General features: G+C 48.7%; 1 protein-coding gene across 3 annotated transcripts in view; it reads right to left on the bottom strand.

Moving 5' to 3' along the window:
• The window catches only part of LOC147095820 (uncharacterized), a 58,749-nt gene that overhangs the window by 14,026 nt on the left and 24,301 nt on the right, over positions 1-20,422 (bottom strand). For 2 of the 3 annotated variants that reach the window (XM_085974826.1, XM_085974827.1), the window contains exons 2-3: positions 9,639-9,772; positions 5,848-6,174 (exon numbers count right to left, since the gene is read on the bottom strand). In XM_085974826.1, coding sequence (XP_085830952.1) covers positions 5,848-6,174; positions 9,639-9,696 — 385 coding nt within the window. In that variant the 5' untranslated portion in view covers positions 9,697-9,772. The remainder of the gene's footprint in view (positions 1-5,847; positions 6,175-9,638; positions 9,773-20,422) is intronic. The other variant, XM_085974828.1, reaches the window with a different exon arrangement.

Raw genomic sequence — 20,422 nt, 5'->3', positions numbered from 1 at the left:
TGCATGAAATTCTTTCAGCTACTAATTTAACAAAGGGTTTAACCCATTGTATTTTAAAGAGTTAAGCTGTTCATTGAAATAACATTGATTTTGTACTGACTCATTAATATATCATCACTGATATATTAATATGAGTTTCAAATATCAGGCTAATACATTAATGTATTGTTACTAATATCAGACGGACTCATTAATGTATAGTTAATGATATCAAACCGTCTCATTCATGTATTGTCAGTCATATCAGACTGACTCATTACTATTACTGAGAGAGTAGATAGCGAGAAACTATTTCCGCTGGTTGGGGATTCTAAGACTAGGGGCCATAGTCTAAAAATTAGAGCCAGACCTTTCAGGAGTGAAGTTAGGAAATACTTCTACAAACAAAGGGTGGTAGAAGTTTGGAACTCTCTTCTACAAACGGCAATTGATGCTGGGTCAATTGTTAATTTTGAATCTGAGATTGATAGCTTTCTGTTTACCAAAGGTATTAAGGGTTATGGGCCAAAGGCGGGTATCTGGAGTTAGGTCTCAGATCACCATGATCTCATTGAATGGTGGAACAGGCTGGAGGGGCTAAATGGCCTCCTCATGTTCCTATGTTCCTAATATCAAACTGACTCATTAATATATTGTCAGGGATATCAGACTGGCTCATTAATATATTGTCAGTGATATCAGACTGACTCATTAATATATTGTCAGGGATATCAGACTGGCTCATTAATATATTGTCAGTGATATCAGACTGACTCATTAATATATTGTCAGAGATATCAGACTGACTCATTAATATATTGTCAGGGATATCAGACTGGCTCATTAATATATTGTCAGGGATATCAGACTGGCTCATTAATATATTGTCAGGGATATCAGACTGGCTCATTAATATATTGTCAGTGATATCAGACTGACTCATTAATATATTGTCAGGGATATCAGACTGGCTCATTAATATATTGTCAGTGATATCAGACTGACTCATTAATATATTGTCAGAGATATCAGACTGACTCATTAATATATTGTCAGGGATATCAGACTGGCTCATTAATATATTGTCAGGGATATCAGACTGGCTCATTAATATATTGTCAGGGATATCAGACTGGCTCATTAATATATTGTCAGTGATATCAGACTGACTCATTAATATATTGTCAGAGATATCAGACTGGCTCATTAATATATTGTCAGGGATATCAGACTGGCTCATTAATATATTGTCAGAGATATCAGACTGGCTCATTAATATATTGTCAGGGATATCAGACTGGCTCATTAATATATTGTCAGGGATATCAGACTGGCTCATTAATATATTGTCAGGGATATCAGACTGGCTCATTAATATATTGTCAGGGATATCAGACTGGCTCATTAATATATTGTCAGGGATATCAGACTGACTCATTAATATATTGTCAGGGATATAGATACATAGAAACATAGAAGATAGGAGCAGGAGTAGGCCATTCGGCCCTTCGAACCTGCTCCGCCATTCAATGTGATCATGGCTGATCATTCAAATTCAGTATCCTGTCCCTGCCCTTTCCCCATATCCCTTGATCCCTTTAGCCTCAAGAAATATATCCAACTCTTTCTTGAATATATTCAATGAACTGGCCTCCACCGCCCTCTGTGGCAGAGAATTCCACAGGTTCACCACTCTCTGGGTGAAGAAATTCCTCCTCATTTCAGTCCTAAATGGCTTACCCCTTATCCTTACACTATGACCCCTGGTTCTGGACTCCCCGGCCATCAGAAACATCCTTCCTGCATCTAGTCTGTCCAGACCTGACAGAATTTTATAGGTTTCGATGAGATCCCCTCTCAATCTTCTAAACTCCAGTGAGTATAAGCCCAATCGACACAATCTCTCCTCATACGTCATTCCTGCCATCCCAGGTATCAGCCTGGTGAATCTTCGCTGCACTCCCTCCATGGCAAGAACGTCCTTCCTCAGGTAAGGTGACCAAAACTGCACACAATACTCAAGGTGCGGTCTCACCAAGGCCCTGTACAACTGTAGCAAGACATCCTTGTTCCTGTACTCGAACCCTCTTGCTTTGAAGGCCAACATACCATTTGCCTTCTTAACCGCCTGCTGCACCTGCATGCTTACCTTCAGCGACTGGTGCACAAGGACCCCCAGGTCTCTTTGCACTTCCCCTTCTCCCAATCTATTGCCAATCAAATAATAATCTGCCTTCCTGTTTTTGCCACCAAAGTGGATAGCCTCACATTTATTCACATTATAGTGCATTTGCCATGTTTCTGCCCAATCTGTCCAAATCGTACTGGAGTTTCCCGACATCCTCCTCGCAGCTTACCCTCCCGCCCAGCTTTGTGTTGTCTGCAAATTTGGAGATATTACATCCAATTCCCTCGTCCAGATCATTAATATATATTGTGAACAGCTGGGGTCCTAGGACCGATCCTTGCGGTACCCCACTAGTCACTGCCTGCCACTCGGAAAACGACCCGTTTATTCCAACTCTTTGCTTTCTGTCCGCCAACCAGTTCTCTATCCAAGTCAATACCTTGCCCCCAATCCCATGTGCCTTAATTTTGCACGCTAATCTCTTGTGTGGGACCTTATCGAAAGCCTTCTGAAAGTCCAAATACACCACATCCACTGGTTCTCCCTTATCTATTTTACCAGTTACATCCTCAAAAAATTCCACTAGATTAATCAAGCATGATTTACCTTTTGTAAATCCATGTTGACTTTGTCCGATCCTGTCACTGCTTTCCAAGTGCTCTGCTATTACATCTTTTATAATGGACTCCAGCATTTTCCCCACTACCGATGTCAAGCTTACCGGTCTATAATCCCCCGCTTTTTCTCTACCACCTTTTTGGAATAGTGGGGTAACATTAGCTATCCTCCAATCCATGGGTACTGTTCCAGAGTCTATCGAGTTCTGGAAGATGACCAGCAATGCATCTACTATTTCTAGGGCCACTTCCTTAAGTACCCTGGGATGTAGATTATCAGGCCCTGGGGATTTATCAGCCTTCAGTCCCATCAATTTTCCTAACACCATTTCCCTACAAATACTGATTTCTTTCAGTTCCTCGCTTTCATCAGACCCTATGATCCCCGGCATCTCTGGGAGGTTATTTGTGTCCTCCTTTGTGAAGACAGAACCAAAGTATGCATTTAGTTGGTCTGCCATTTCCTTGTTTCCCATTATAAATTCCCCTGATTCTGACTGTAAGGGACCTACGCTTGACTTCACCAATCTTTTTCTCTTCACATATCTATAAAAGCTTTTACAGTCAGTTTCTATGTTCCCTGCAAGCTTACACTCATATTCTATTTTCCCTTTCTTAATTAATCCCTTTGTCCTCCTTTGTTGACTCCTAAACTGCTCCCAATCCTCAGGATTATTGCTTTTTCTAGCCAATTTATATGTCCTCTCCTTGGATCTTATGCTATCCCTAATTTCCCTTGTTAGCCACGGTTGAGTCACCTTTTTTGTTTTATTTTTACGCCAAACTGGGATGAACAAATTTTGTAGCTCATCCATTTGGTCTTTGAATGTTTGCCATTGCCTATCCACCATCAACCCTTTGAGCACCATTCCCCACTCAATCCTACCCAACTCGCTCCTCAGACCATCGTAGTTTCCTTTATTTAAATTGAGGACCCTTGTCTGAGTCAACTACTTCATTCTCCATCTTAATGAAGAATTCAATCATATTATGATCGCTCAGACCCAAGGGGTCTCGTACAACAAGATTGCTAATTAATCCTTTCTCGTTGCATAATACCCAGTCTAAGATGGCCTGATCTCTGGTTGGTTCCTCAACATATTGGTCCAGGAAACCATCCCGTAAACACTCCAGGAATTCCTCCTCCACAGTATTGTTACTAATTTGGTTGACCCAATCTATATGTAGATTAAAGTCACCCATGATGACTGCTGTGCCCTTATTGCATGCTTCTTTAATTTCCCTTTTAATGCCATCCCCAACCTCCACCTTACTGTTTGGAGGTCTATATACCACTCCCACTAATGTTTTTTTTCCCCTTAGTATTTCTCAATTCTACCCATACAGATTCCACATCATCAGAGCTAATATCCTTCATTACAATTGTATTAATCCCTTCTTTAACCAGTAATGCTACCCCACCTCCCTTTCCTTTTTGCCTATCTTTCCTGAATATCAAATACCCCTGGATGTTGAGTTCCCAGTCTTGGCCATCCTTGAGCCACGTTTCTGTAATCCCAACCAAATCGTATTTGTTTACCTCTATTTGCGCAGCCAATTCATCCACCTTATTACAAATGCTCCTCGCATTAAGACACAAAGCCTTCAGGTTTGTTTTTTTAATGCTCTTAAACTTATTAGAATTATTATTTACTGTGGCCATGTTTGATTTAAACCGTTGATTTCTCTGACTGCCACATTTGTTTCTCTCCTTCCTATCTTTTGCTTTTATCCCTGTTTTCCTTTCCTCTGTCTCCCTGCTCAAGTTCCCAACCCCCTGCCATTTTAGTTTAAACCCCCCCGAACAGTGCTAGCAAACCTCCCCACAAGGATATTTGTCCCACTCTGGTTCAGGTGCAACCCGTCCGACTTGTACAAGTCCCACCTTTCCCAGAAGCAGGCCCAGTGATCCAGGAAACTAAAGCCCTCCCTCCTGCACCAACTCTTTAGCCATGCATTCATCTGCTCTATCCTTCTATTCCTATACTCACTAGCACGTGGCACCAGGAGTAATCCAGAGATTACAACCTTTGAGGTCCTGCTCTTTAATCTGCTACCTAGCTCCCTAAATTCTTGTTGCAGGACCTCATCCCTCTTCCTACCTATGTCGTTGGTCCCAATGTGAACCACGACCTCTGCCTGTTCACCCTCCCCCTTCAGAATGCCCTATCAGACTGACTCATTAATATATTGTCAGGGATATCAGACTGACTCGTTAATATATTGTCAGGGATATCAGACTGGCTCATTAATATATTGTCAGGGATATCAGACTGACTAATATATTGTCAGGGATATCAGGCTGGCTCATTAATATATTGTCAGGGATATCAGACTGACTAATATATTGTCAGGGATATCAGGCTGGCTCATTAATATATTGTCAGGGATATCAGACTGACTCGTTAATATATTGTCAGGGATATCAGACTGGCTCATTAATATATTGTCAGGGATATCAGACTGACTCATTAATATATTGTCAGGGATATCAGACTGGCTCATTAATATATTGTCAGGGATATCAGACTGGCTCATTAATATATTGTCAGGGATATCAGACTGGCTCATTAATATATTGTCAGGGATATCAGACTGGCTCATTAATATATTGTCAGGGATATCAGACTGGCTCATTAATATATTGTCAGGGATATCAGACTGACTCGTTAATTTAACTTTTGGGAGAATAATATTGTGTATGAGAGAGTCGGCACCGAGTGCTCTCATTGGCTGTGCAGCACGCATTAAATTCAGTGCCTTTCGGGTGAATTTACCCTGCTACTGTAGCATCAAGGGTGAAGTGGGTTTGCTTCGCATGGAGACTGCAGTTATGGTATAAATACAGTCCAGGTCCAGGACCAGGGTCTCACCTGGCCCTGGAGTGAAGGAGGGAGTCTCTCTCCACACAGTCAGTTCAGCTCGGGTCTTGACACCGGGGAACTCTCCACCGCTAGGATTTTCTTCTTCAGCTTTCCAGGCACAGGCCGGGAATGCCGTTTAGGAAATTCCACAGCTGCTGCCCACGGGGTTTCAACTACTAAAAACCAGCAGGAGGGGGTCATGTATTTTGCCATAATTAAATACAAATCATTGCTACTTAAACCCGCGAGGCAAACATACCCATTACACATAGCCGAACAGTTCGAACAGTGATATTTCGTAGGTTGATGGAAAGTGTATAAAGACCCTCATCTTCATAAGTTAAATTATGAAGGACAAACGATCCATTAGATGGGGAGAAGTCGAGACGCCCTTTGTACTTTGTTAATAAGGAAGGTTCTGTAGCCCCTGCATGAAAGTGCAGCACTCCCATTCTGCTTCCATTCTCTGCATTTCCACTGTACTTTTCCCATAGAAAATGCTCCGCCAGGTCCCGGTGATCCTCATCCACTCCAGGGAATGACACAGAACTCCCGGGACTACAGTAAATTTCCGTTTCGACAGGCCCTATGAAAACCAATAGAGAGAATGATTATCCCCGCCTCTGTGCAGTGTACAGTGAGTGGTTAGTGTTGTTCCAGGTGCTGTGAGTAGGTTCTTGCTCATATGAATCATCGCCACTTTGCTGCCAATAATGCATCTGATGAATTTATTTGTTACGGCGATGACGGGAGTGTAACACCCACCAGTGCACCTTGCCACTGTGAAATTGCCCGAGTTGCCCAGGGTGCACTTTTCCCAGGCGCTGAGTTACTGGGTGGGGCCTCCCAAGCCGCGGGCAGGCAATTGGAAAATCCCGGGGCAATTCCCGTCAATTACTGCCGTGGGTTTCTGATAACCCGCCCGCAGCATGTGAGACTCAAGTAATGGAGCAGGGCCTGTGAAAATTCAACCCGCAAAACTTCATTGCATGTTCAATATTGAACCTTCCGCAGAGTTCATTCACACTGCGAGTTTAGTGTTGGTGCCGAGTGATCCCAGCTTTAAAGAAAACAAAAAGACTTGAAATTCTATAACACCCTTCAGCAGCACGGTGGCATAGTGGTTAGCACTGTTGCCTCACAGCGCCAGAGACCTGGGTTCAAATCCGGCCTCGGGTGACTGTCTGTGTGGAGTTTGCACATTCTCCCCGTGTTTGCGTGGGTTTTCTCCGGGTGCTCCGGTTTCCTCCCACAGTCCAAAGATGTGCGGGTTAGGTTGATTGGCTATGATAAATATTGACCCTTAGTGTTAGGGGGATTAAATACGTGGGGTTATTGGGATAGGGTGGGATATGTGTTGGTGCAGGGGTTACGGGGATCGGGTGGGATATGTGTCGGTGCAGGCTCGATGGGCCGAAATGGCCTCTATCTGCACTGTGGGGTTTCTGTGATTCTGTGATTCTGTGATGACCTCAGGACGTCTCAAAGCGCTTCACAGCCAACAGAGTACTTTTGAAGTGTAGTCATTGTTGTAATGTAGGAAACTCGGCAGCCAATTTGCGCACAGCAAGCTCCCACAAACATAATGACCATTTAATGTTTTTTAGTGATGTTGGTTGAGGGATAAATATTGGCCAGGACAGCGGGGAGAACTCCCCCGCTCTTCTTCGAAATAGTGCCTTGGGATCTTTCACGTCCTCCTGAGGGGGCAGACGGGGCCTCGGTTTAACATCTCATCCGAAGGAGGAGCTCATGAAAGGCGTTGTATAAATGCAAGTTCTTTCTTTCTCCCACCATACCTGGGAGGGTTTCAGTCTCTGATCGGGTGTGGCTTTCTCTCTCCCTCTCCCTCTCCCTCGCTCCCCCTCTCTCTCCTTTTATTGATGCCAGTTTCTGTCATGGGTTGATGACCTTTAACTCAACACGATTAACACATCATCATCATTGACCGACCACAGTCGGAGAGTTTGCTCTTTCAGTGACTTGTTCTGCACTGTGGCTGTGTCGCGGGTCGCTGACACCGTTGAGTATTTCAGACGCTAGCTCATCAGTTTCCGATGGCATTTCCTCCATCGAGGGTCCCGCTCCCCTCCCCCTCCCCCGGGCACTCATTGGCCGAAAGTTGCCGACACTTTCTGGGGGTGGCCGGGTTACTTACCCGCTGCCCGGCACTCTGTCTACTGTCGTTATGGCAACGCTCCTGACCTCACCTGGATTAACACTCAGTGATGATAAAAGTGTAACCCTAAAGCTGACAAGGTGACAAATCATAGAATGATACAGGATAGATGGAGGCCATTTGGCCCATCGTGCCTGTGCCAGCTTTTTGAAAAAGGTTTTCCAATTAGTCTCACTCCCCCGCTCTTTCCCCGTGGCTCTGCAAATTTCTCCTTTTCAAGTGTTTATCCAATTCCTTTTTACAATTGAATCTGCTTCCACTCTTTCAGGCAGTGCATTCCAGATCGTAACAACTCGCTGCATCAATGCCTTATCATCTCCCCCTGGTTTTTTATCTTAAATCTGTGCCCTGTAGTTACTGACCCTCCTGTCAGTGGGAACAGTTTCTCCCCATCAACTCTATCAAAACCCTTCATAATTTTGAACACCTCTATTAAATCTCCCCTTAACCTTCTCTGCTCTAAGAAGAACAACCCCAGCTTCTCCAAGTCTCTCCATATAACTGAAATCCCTCAACCCTGGCACTGTTCTAATAAATCACCTCTGCACCCTCTGCAAGCCCTTGACATCCTTCCTAAAGTGTGGTGCTCAGAATTGGGCAATACTCCAGCTGAGGCCTAACCAGTGTTTTATGAAGGTTGACCATAACATCCATGCTTTTGTACTCGATGATGCTTAATGTTGCATTGTTATAAATGTTGATGGTTACTTTGTAACGATGCGACTTTAAGCCATTGCGCTACAACTTTCCCCAAAGTTAATCTTTTCTCGCTCTGTGTACCTCAGTCAAACAGCCCCGTGGTTTCTGGCGGTGCCTTTCTCAAACTCCCCGTAAATGCCCCATCCCCAACCCCGACTGCCCCTCCCCCCCAACTGGCTGGAATGAATATGGGGCTTCACACTCGCCCTGTGTTGTGTAGCTGGTGTCGGAGGTGCAGCAGGTGAAATGCTGGGTCTCACCAAGGGACCCAGCCCGATCACTGCCTCCGACACCAACGTCAGCACGGTGGCACAGTGGTTAGCACTGTTGCTTCACAGCGCCAGGGACCCGGGTTCGAATCCGGCCTCGGGCGACTGTCTGTGTGGAGTTTGCACATTCTCCCCGTGTTTGCGTGGGTTTCCTCCGGGTGCTCCGGTTTCCTCCCACACTCCAAAGATGTGCGGGTTAGGTTGATTGGCTATGATAAATTGACCCTTAGTGTTAGGGGGATTAAATACATGGGGTTACAGGGATAGGGTGAGATATGTGTTGGTGTAGGGGTTACGGGGATCGGGTGGGATATGTGTCGGTGCAGGCTCGATGGGCCGAAATGGCCTCTATCTGCACTGTGGGGTTTCTGTGATTCTGTGATTCTGTAAGTAGCCAAGGTTGGCTTGTGTGTCCCAAGGTGTGTTAGACCATAGGTGAGACTGACACATGTACTGGCAGAGATGTACAACACATCCCCACACTGAGTGAGGTCTCACAGCCAGAAACCACACCAGTAGAAATTTAACCTCACTTATCCCATTGTCAGTTTCAGACAAATAAAATGAGATTTCCCAGAATAGACTTAGTAGTGTTAAAAGCGATTTGACACTTTACAAGGCACAAGTCAGGAGTGTGATGGAATACTCTCCACTTGCCTGGATGAGTGCAGCTCCAACAACACAAGAAGCTCGACACCATCCAGGACAAAGCAGCCCACATGATTGGTGCCCCATCCACCACCTTAAACATTCACTCCCTCCACCACTGGCGTGCCGTAGCTGCAGTGTGTCCCATCTACAAGGTGCAGTACAAAGAGAAACACAATTAGAGAATGAAACTGTGGAGCTCTAAATAACTCCTAAAACAAAAAACATTCTTTTACCCCAGGAGCCACTACTTACCTGTGAGAAGTTGTACAAAGTTAGTCAGTAGAAGGGACAGAAGAAGGAAATGGCACATTCTGTCGGGGGGGGGGGGGAAGTGTCGGTTGAGATAGAACAATTCTCGTGAATCAATGGCAGACAGATTCCGTTCCCTGTGTGTAAAATTAAAAGTTAGAGGATGTTAGAGACGGTGGAAAGATGTAAAGAAATGGATTTCATTTAATGACTTTCACAACCTCGGCATGTCCCAAAGCGTTTCTCAGCCAATGAAGTACTTTTGAAGTGTAGTCATTGCTGTAATGTAGAGAAATGCGGCAGCCAATTCCCACAAACAGCAATGTGATAACAACCAGATAATTTTATTTTTAGTGATGTTGGTTGAGGGATAAATATTGGCCAGGATACACCTGCTCTTCTTCGAAATAGTGCCATGGGATCTTTTACATCCACCTGAGGGGGCAGACGGGACTTCAGTTTAATGTCTCATCTGAAAGACAGCACCTCTGACAGTGCTGTGCTCCCTCAGTACTGCACTGGTGTGCCAGTTTAGGTTTTGCCGCCTAGTCAGTCAGTATGGGCCCTGAGTGAATGGCCACAGATAGACCTGTGCATATGTCAATGAACAAACTCACGGTAGATTCAATACAATGAGATACTTTGCTGTTGAAGAAACTCGTGTATGTCACGTGGTGACTGAGCATTAATCAAAGTTCCAAAATCCAGTGTATTAAACAAGGATGTTTCCACATGGAGGTCCAATATGATTTTACTGTAATTCTTATAGTGCAGTAACAGACTTAATTATCTTTTGGCAGAGAGCATTGGCGGAGCTAGGGCCATAGGACTACAGGGGAGGGTTGAACTCCAGATTTGGCCGACTAGCCAGGAAGGGAACTGGGGAATGCCGGCAAACCTAATCCATAGACCAGCCTAGGAACTGAATCAACTAGCAGGCTAAACCCGGAGCCCAAAGACTCTCCCATGTAGCACTCGTGCCTCTGAGTTAGAGTGTTGTGGGTTCAAGTCCCACTGCAGAGACTTGAACACAAAACCTGGGCTGACACTCCCAGTGCAGCACTGAGGGAGCGCTGCACTGTCGGAGGTGCCGTATTTCACATGAGACATTAAACCAAGGTCCAGTCTTCCCTCTCAGGTGGCTGTAAATGATGCTATGGCACTATTTCAAAAAAATTATTATCTGGTCATTATCACATTGCTGTGTGGGAGCTTGCTGTGCACAAATTGGCTGCTGTGTTTCCTATATTATGGTAGTGACTGACTCTGTTCTAACTGGCGCTGTTCCCCTTTTTAGAAATGGTTCCCACATTGGGTCGCTCATTAAGACACTTCCAAAGGTGAGCACAAATCTGTCCAATAAGGTAAACCATTGTCAACACATTAACAAACTTCACATGAACATTGGCTAAACCACCCAGGTGTCTACCCTTGTGTGTATGCTTGCAGTAGGTTGAGTGTGAGTGTGAAGGGTGGCTAGTGTGATGGTGAAGTGATAACGTAGATAGAGAGGGATGGGTGGAGGTGCAAGGTAAATTGGTGTGTGTAAAGATGTGCAGGACTAAGGTAGGGAAGGCAGAGTGATGTGGATGTGATGAGTGGCACAGCAGGATGAGGTTGAGTGTGACTTGGCAGTAACGTTTCGTGATCTACTGAGATCATTGAAAGGCTTGTGCCACTGCAACCTAGTCCTCCTGACAACATCCCTGCTTGTCCCCTCCTGTGCAATGCGCAACCAGGCTGCGTTGATCTCTTGGGGAGGTCTCTTCCACCCGTGGAAAGGGAAGAGAACCTCTCTGCATGCTGTGGGAAAGCCTGAATGTAGCCATGCACCTCTGCAGTGCCTGTCAGTGATTACAGCACCTCAAAGCTGTAGAACACTGACAGCAGAACTCTCGAGAGCAATTTGGATATGGCCCCTTGAAGGACACCAGCTGATGACATGTCATCAAATAACGTGGGATGGGAACCTAAGTATAGAGTCAATAGGGAGGGGAAAAAAACTGGAATTGGAAAACAAAAATGTAGAAAGTAAATTGGAAGGACAGAGGAATCAAGGGCTAGGTCGTAGTCAACAAGGAGGTTTGCCTGTAATAAATGGTATATACTTCAAAGCACGGAGTATAGCAAACAAGGCAGATGAGCTGAAGGCACAGGTAGATACTGGGGACTATGATATAATAGCTATTAGAGACGTGGCTGAAAGAGGGGCAGATATGGCAGCTCAACATTCCTGGTTACAGGATTTTCAGACAGGATAGAGAGGGAGGTAAAAAGGGAGGGGGGTATTGATTAAAGAAACTATTACAGCTGTGAGGAGGGATATGATGTTGGAGGGATCATCAAACGAGGCCATATGGGTCAAATTAAAAAACAAAAAAAGGGGCAATCACACTACTGGGAGTGTACTACAGACCCCCAAACAGTGAGGAAGACAGAAGAACAAATATGTAGACAAATTTCTGAGAAGTGCAAAAACTATAGGGCAGTAACAGTAGGGGATTTCAACTACCCCAATATTAACTGGAATAAAATTAGTGTGAAGGGTACAGAGGGTGCGGAATTCCTAAAATGCATTCAGGAGAACTTTTTTAGCCAGTATGTAGCAAGCCCAACAAGAGAGGGGGCGGTTCTGGACTTAGATTTAGGGAATGAAGCTGGGCAGGTAGAAGGCGTATCAGTGGGGGAGCATTTTGGTGCTAGTGACCATAATTCTGTTAGATTTAAGGTAGTTATGGAAAAGGACAAGGATGGACCAGGAATAAAAATTCTAAATTGGGGAAAAGCAAATTTTGCTAAGCTCAGAGGGGATTTAGCCATAGTGGACTGGAAACAGCTACTTGAAGGTAAATCAGTGTCAGAGCAGTGGGAGGCATTCAAGAAGGAGATCCAGAGGGTACCCTTAAAGAAAAAAGGTGGGACTAACAAATCTAGAGCCCCCTGGATGTCTAGGGACATGCAGGGCAGGATAAAGAAAAAAAGGGAGGTGTATGACAGATACCAAGGGCTAAATACTCCAGAACCTTGAGGAGTACAGAAAGTGCAGGGGTGCAATTAAAAAGGATATTAGGAAAGCAAAGAGAGAGCATGTAAAATTCTTGGCAAGTAAAATCAAGGAAAACCCAAAGATGTTTTATAAATATATTAAGAGTAAGAGGATACCTAAAGAAAGTGTAGGACCTATTAGAATGAGGGTAATCTGTGTGTGGAGGCGGGAGATGTCGGTAGGGTTCTTAATGAATACTTTGCATCTTTTTTCACAAAGGAGAGGGGCGAAGCAGACATTGCTATCGGGGGAGGAGTGTGAAATATTAGATGAAATAAACATAGTGAGAGGGGAAGTATTAAGGGGTTTAGCAGCTTTAAAAGTGGATAAATCCCCAGGCCCGGAAGAAATGTACCCCAGGCTGTTAAGCGAAGCAAAAGAGGAAATTGCAGAGGCCCTGACCATAATTTTTCAATCCTCTCTGGCTTCAGGTGTGGTTCCGGAGGACTGGAGGACTGCTAATGTGGTACCCTTTTTTAAAAAAGGGAGAAAAGGATAGACCGAGTAATTACAGGCCAGTCAGCCTAACCTCAGTGGTGGGAAAATTATTGGAAAGAATTCTAAAGGACAGGATAAATCTTCATTCAGAAGGATATGGATTAATCAAGGATAGTCAGTGTGGTAAACCACTGTTATTGTTACACTGTTGTTATCACCTACACAAGGTTGCCTCTTGCCTCGCACGCTGTTATACCTAGGCATACCTCAGCTGACTCCGCCCATGGCTCCGCCTGCTTGCCCAGGTATAAAAGTGATTGCTTGGCTAGTATTCTTCCTTGCTGGAACCGATCACCCACGAGGGTGGGCTCTGTTATTTAGCCAATAAAAACCTATAGTTACTATCTTAACTCGTCGCTTTTCATGGAATGAATTGATAGGTATATCAATTTTATTGGCTAAATTTTGAAATGACTGACCAGCCCCAGCAGCCGACTTGGCTGCGAGCCCTCCGACCGCCGTACCTGGATCTAAATCCACAGGCAGCGAATTCAGCCCTTGACTTCGATCACTGGCTGAGCTGCTTTGAATCCTACCTGGTAGCCTCCGGCGTGCCATCAGAAGCCGACAAACTAAGAATTCTGACCGCCCAGTTGAGCCCTAAAGTATTTGCACTCATCCGGGACCTTGCTACATACGAGGAGGCCCTCGACCTGCTAAAAGAGCAGTACCGGAGCCCAGTAAATTCAATGTATGCCAGACATCTCCTAAGATCCCGCTCGCAACAGCCAGGAGAGTCTGTAGGTGAATTTTTACGGGCGCTACAAACACTCGGCAGGGACTGTGACTTTAAAGCTGTATCGGCTGCACAACATGCTGAAGGAAATATCCATGATGCCTTCGTGAAAGGCCTTTGGTCCGACTACTCACGGCAAAAACTGCTTGAATCAAATGACCTCGACTTGAAAGCAGCTACAGCCCTCGCTCGCTCCCTGGAAGTGGCCCATCGGGACCTCGAGGTGTACTCCGGGTACAGTGCTGCGCGACCGTGGGACTCGGGCCCGACTTTTGCCGCAATACCCCTCGCACCACCGCCCCTGGGACCTACTACGGCGTCGGTGTCCCGGAATCGATCGGGACCGCCACCCCCGGGACCTGCTGCAGCAGTGGAGCCCCGCGATCGGGCTGCCAGCTGCTATTTCTGTGGCCAGGCGAGACATCAAAGGGCGCGCTGCCCTGCAAGGAACGCGACCTGCTCCGGCTGCAGAAAAAAAGGCCACTTCGCGAACGCCTGCAGAGGGAAAGCCACAGATGCCAGCAGTGCCTCATGTGAGTTGTGGGGGCGGCCATCTTTGATCAAGGCCACAGACGCCAGCAGTGCCTCATGTGAGTCGTGGGGGTGGCCATCTTTGATCAAGGCCACAGATGCCAGCAGTGCCTCATGTGAGTCGTGGGGGTGGCCATCTTTGATCAAGGCAACAGACGCCAGCAGTGCCCCATGTGAGTCGTGGGGGCGGCCATCTTCTCTGCCATTTTGTTCGCCGCACTCGGCCGCCAGGTTGTCTCCAGACCCGACCACCGCCTCACCTGCCAACGACAGCAGCTCACTCAGCCATACACTGGCCTCCTGTGGTAAACCACGTTCACTATCGTATCACTGTTAGTAGTTAGCACTGTTCACCACTGTTCGTTATAACTGTATCACTGACCACTATTGTATCACGGTACGAGGTCGCCTCTTGCCACACTGCTATACCTGGGATGACCACTGCCGACTCCGCCTTGGCTCCACCCACCAGGCCAGGTATAAAGGTGAGCGACTGGCTGGTATTCCTCCTGCTTGGATCGGATCACCCACGAGAGTGGGCTCTGTTATTTAGTCAATAAAAACCTTTAGTCACCTTCGTAACTCTTCGCCTTTTATTGGAGGAATTGATAGGTATATCAATTTTATTGACTAAATTTAATGATGTCCGACAACGAGTCACAACCGGCGGAGGAGCCACCAGCGCAGCTCCCAGGAGCACAGCCACACCAGCCAGCTTGGCTGCGAGCCCTCAGACCGCCGTACCTGGACCTGAACCCACGAGCAGCAAACTCAGCCACAGACTTTAAACACTGGCTGGTCTGCTTCGAATCATACCTGAGAGAATCCAGCGTCCCTCAGGCATCCAAACTAAGTGTCCTGCAGGCACAACTGAGCCCGAGAGTATACACTCTCATCGAGGACATGACTACCTACGAGACCGCCATCAACCTGCTGAAACAGAAGTACCGGACCCCGGTAAACTACATGTACGCTAGGCACCGCCTAAGATCACGGCCGCAACAGCCAGGAGAATCAGTAGCCGAATTCTCACAGGCGCTATATGCACTCGCCAGGAACTGTGACTTTAAATCGGTGTCGGCAGCCGAAAATACTGAAGATAATATCCGCGATGCATTCCTGAAAGGCCTACGGTCCGAGTACTCACGGCAAAGACTGCTGGAAGCTAAAGACCTCAGCATGGAAAAAGCTGAAGCCCTCGCTATCTCCCTGGAAGTGGCCCACCAAGATCAGGAAGCATTCACCAGGTACTGCTCGCGACCCTGGGACTCGGGCCCGACCCCTACCACAGCACCCTTCCCAGCGCCGCCCCCGGGACCTACCTCTGCGTCGGCGTCCCGGACCCGACCGGCCCCGCCACCCCCGGCACCGGCCCCGACATCGGGCATCCGCGATCGGGCCGCCGGCTGTTTTTTTTGTGGCCAGGAGAAGCACCCGAGGTCGCGCTGCCCAGCCAAGAACTCCATATGCAAAACCTGCCTGAAGAAAGGCCACTTCTCCAAGGCCTGCAGGAGCGGATCCTCAGAGGCCAGCAGTGCCGCATGCGAACTATGGGGGCGGCCATCTTCGTTTAGGGCAACTGAGGCCAGCATCCCCACACATGAGTCATGGGGGCGGCCATCTTTGATTAAGGCAACCGACCCCAATAGTGCCTCATGTGAGCTACGGGGGCAGCCATCTTCTCCGTCATTTTGCCCTACCTCGTGGGAGACGCCATTTTACTCACCACGCCCGACCACCTCGCCCGCAGATGACAACGACTCGCTCAGCTACACACTAGCTTCCGTCACCCTGGACCAAGCCCGCCCGCACCATCTGTCCAAGTCAATGATGGACATCAAAGTGAACGGCCACGCCACGACCTGCCTGTTCGACAGCGGAAGCACGGAGAGCTTCATCCACCCAGACACGGTGAGCCACTACTCCCTCTCTGTCCTACCAACGCGCAGCCGAATCTCGATGGCATCGAGGTCCCACGCCACGGACATCAGCGGCTACTGTGTCGTGACCCTGTCGGTTAAGGGCACGGAGTATAAAAACTTTAAACTCCTCGTCCTCCCCCATCTCTGCGCTGCCGTCCTACTAGGGCTGGACTTCCAATCCCACCTCCAAAGCGTAACCCTAGCATGCGGTGGACCCCTCCCCCCACTCACAGTCAACAACCAGCAAACGTTAAACCGCCCACCGCGTAACACCTGCAGCCTCTCCACCCTCAAGGTCCCGCCACCCTCTGTTTGCTAACCTTACCCCTGACTGCAAACCCGTCGCTACCAAGAGCAGGCGGTATAGCGCCGGGGACAGAGCCTTCATTAGCTCTGAGGTGCGGCGCCTCCTGAAAGAGGGCATTATCGAGGGGAGCAGCAGCCCCTGGCGTGCCCAGGTCGTAGTCGTAAAGACCGGCGATAAAAACCGCCTGGTCATCGACTACAGCCAGACCATAAACAGATATACCCAGCTGGACGCATACCCCCTCCCCCGCATATCTGACATGGTCAATCAGATTGCACAGTATAAAGTATTCTCGACCATCGACCTGAAGTCGGCCTACCACCAACTCCCTATCCACCCTGAGGACCGCCAGTATACCGCCTTCGAGGCGAATGGGCGCCTATACCACTTCCTTAGGCTCCCCTTCGGTGTCACTAATGGGGTCTCGGTCTTCCAAAGGGAGATGGACCAGATGGTTGACCAGAACGAACTGCAGGCTACATTCCCCTACCTAGATAACGTCACTATCTGCGGCCGCGACCGGCAGGAACATCACGCGAATCTGGAGAAATTCCTCCGTACGGCCCAACGGCTGAACCTCACCTACAATAAGGAGAAATGCGTGTTTAACACCACGCGCCTTGCCATCCTCGGCTGCGTAGTGGAGAACGGAATCATCGGCCCCGACCCAGAAAGAATGCGCCCCCTCATGGAGCTACCCCTCCCCCACTGCCCTAAAGCACTTAGGAGAACCCTGGGGCTTTTCACCTACTATGCCCAATGGGTACCCAATTACGCGGACAAAGCCAGACCCCTCCTGAAAGCCACTTCCTTCCCCCTCACGGAGGAGGCGTGCGCGGCCTTCTCCCTCATTAAGGGAGACATAGCCAAGGCCACGATGCATGCAGTGGACGAGTCCATCCCCTTCCAGGTGGAGAGCGACGCATCCGACTTCGCCTTAGCCGCCACCCTAAACCAGGAGGGGAGGCCAGTGGCCTTCTTCTCAAGGACCCTACAGGGCCCCGAGATCCGACATTCGTCGGTCGAGAAAGAGGCCCAGGCGATCGTGGAGGCAGTACGGCGCTGGAGGCACTACCTGGCAGGCAAACGATTTACCCTCCTCACCGACCAGCGTTCGGTGGCTTTCATGTTTAATAACAAGCTGAAGGGCAAAATCAAGAATGACAAGATTTTGAGATGGAGAATCGAGCTCTCCACCTACGATTATGAGATCTTGTACCGGCCAGGCAAGCTGAACGAATCCCCTGATGCCCTTTCACGAATGACATGCGCCAGCGCGCATATCGATAGGCTTCAGACCCTCCATGACCAGCTCTGCCACCCCGGAGTCACCAGACTCTACCATTTCATTAAGGCCCGCAACCTGACCTACTCCATCGAGGAGGTCAGGACCATGACCAGGAACTGCCAGACCTGTGCGGAGTGCAAACCGCACTTCTATAGGCCGGACCGAGCAAGCCTGATCAAGGCCACCCGCCCCTTCGAGCGCCTGAGCATCGACTTTAAGGGGCCCCTCCCGTCCTCTGACCGTAATGTGTACTTCCTCAACATCGTTGATGAGTACTCCCGTTTCCCCTTTGCCTTCCCCTGCCCCGACATGACCAGTAGCATGGTCATTAAGTGCCTGAATGCCCTCTTCGCCTTGTTCGGGTTCCCGAACTATATACACAGCGACCGGGGCTCCTCCTTCATGAGCGAGGAACTCCGGCAATTCCTCCTAGAGAGAGGTATTGCAGCAAGCAGGACCACCAGCTACAACCCCAGAGGTAACGGTCAGGTGGAAAGAGAGAACACGACGGTATGGAAGGCCGTCCTCTTAGCCTTAAAGTCTAAGGGCCTCCCAACCTCCCGCTGGCAAGAAGTCCTCCCGACAGCGCTGCACTCCATCCGGTCATTACTTTGCACGGCCACTAACACCACCCCCCATGAACGAATGTTCATTTTCCCCAGGAAGTCGACTACGGGAACCACTCTACCAACCTGGCTGACCGCCCCGGGGCCGGTCTGGCTGCGGAAACACGTGAGGGCCCATAAAACGGACCCCCTGGTCGAGAGGGTGAACCTCCTGCACGCCAACCCCCAGTACGCCTACGTGGCGTACCCAGACGGGCGGGAGGACACTGTCTCCCTACGAGACCTCGCACCCTCAGCCGATCCGGAAACACCGCCACCACCCCCCCCAACCCCAGCCCAGGTAGACGGCATGCCGGAACCCCATGAGCCCTCGCCGACCACGCAAACACCAGCATCAACACCGGATAAGGCACCAGCACCGGATAAGGCAACACCACCACTGCGGCGATCGGAGAGGCTTACGAAGCCTCCGGACAGACTGACCTACCAGAATTGGTAGTACACTTCACCCCGCCGGACTTAATTCTAAACAAGGGGTGAATGTGGTAAACCACGTTCACTATCGTATCACTGTTAGTAGTTAGCACTGTTCACCACTGTTCGTTATAACTGTATCACTGACCACTATTGTATCACGGTACGAGGTCGCCTCTTGCCACACTGCTATACCTGGGATGACCACTGCCGACTCCGCCTTGGCTCCACCCACCAGGCCAGATATAAAGGTGAGCGACTGGCTGGTATTCCTCCTGCTTGGATCGGATCACCCACGAGAGTGGGCTCTGTTATTTAGTCAATAAAAACCTTTAGTCACCTTCGTAACTCTTCGCCTTTTATTGGAGGAATTGATAGGTATATCACCTCCGTCACGCTTGACCAAGCTCTCCCGCATCATCTGTCCAGGTCCATGATGGACATCGAGGTAAACGGCCACACCACGACCTGCCTGTTCGACAGTGGGAGCACGGAGAGTTTTATTCACCCAGACACGGTGCGCTGCTACTCCCTCACTGTCCGGCCAACGCGCCATTCGATCTCGATGGCGTCGAAGTCCCATTCAACAGACGTCAGCGGATACTGTGTGGTGACCCTGTCGGTTAAGGGCACGGAATATAAAAACTTTAAACTTCTCGTCCTGCCCCAGCTCTGCGCTGCCATCCTACTAGGGCTGGATTTCCAATGCCACCTCCAAAGTGTCACTTTGGCATATGGTGGACCCCTCCCCCCACTCACAGTCTACAACCAGCAGTTTTTAAACCGCCCGCCGCATACCACCTGCGGCCTCTCCACTCTCAAAGTCCCGCCCCCCTCCTTGTTTGCTAACCTCACCCGCGACTGTTAACCCGTCGCTACCAAGAGCAGGCGGTACAGCGCCGGGGACAGAGCTTTTATTAGCTCTGAGGTGCAGCGTCTCCTGAAGGAGGGCATCATCGAGGGGAGCACCAGCCCCTGGCGTGCCCAGGTCGTAGTCGTTAAGACCGGCAATAAAAACCGCCTGGTCGACTACAGCCAAACCATAAACCGGTACACCCAGCTGGACGCATACCCCCTTCCCCGCATATCTGACATGGTCAACCAGATTGCACAGTACCGGGTATTCTCCACCATCGACCTTAAGTCGGCCTATCACCAACTCCCTATCCGCCCTGAGGACCGCCAGTATACCGCCTTCGAGGCGAATGGCCGCCTCTACCACTTCCTTAGGGTTCCCTTCGGCGTCACCAATGGGGTTTCGGTCTTCCAAAGGGAGATGGACCGGGTGGTTGACCAGAACGCGCTGCAGGCCACGTTTCCTTATCTAGATAACGTCACCATCTGTGGCCACGACCAGCAGGACCACGATGTTAATCTGGAGAAATTCCTCCGTACGGCCCAACGGCTGAATCTCACTTA

Source organism: Somniosus microcephalus, unplaced genomic scaffold, assembly GCF_052327205.1.
Source record: "Somniosus microcephalus isolate GS21.2 unplaced genomic scaffold, FLI_Smic_1.0 unresolved_chr1, whole genome shotgun sequence".
Taxonomy (NCBI): domain Eukaryota; kingdom Metazoa; phylum Chordata; class Chondrichthyes; order Squaliformes; family Somniosidae; genus Somniosus; species Somniosus microcephalus.
This window is presented reverse-complemented; position numbering and strand designations above follow the sequence as displayed.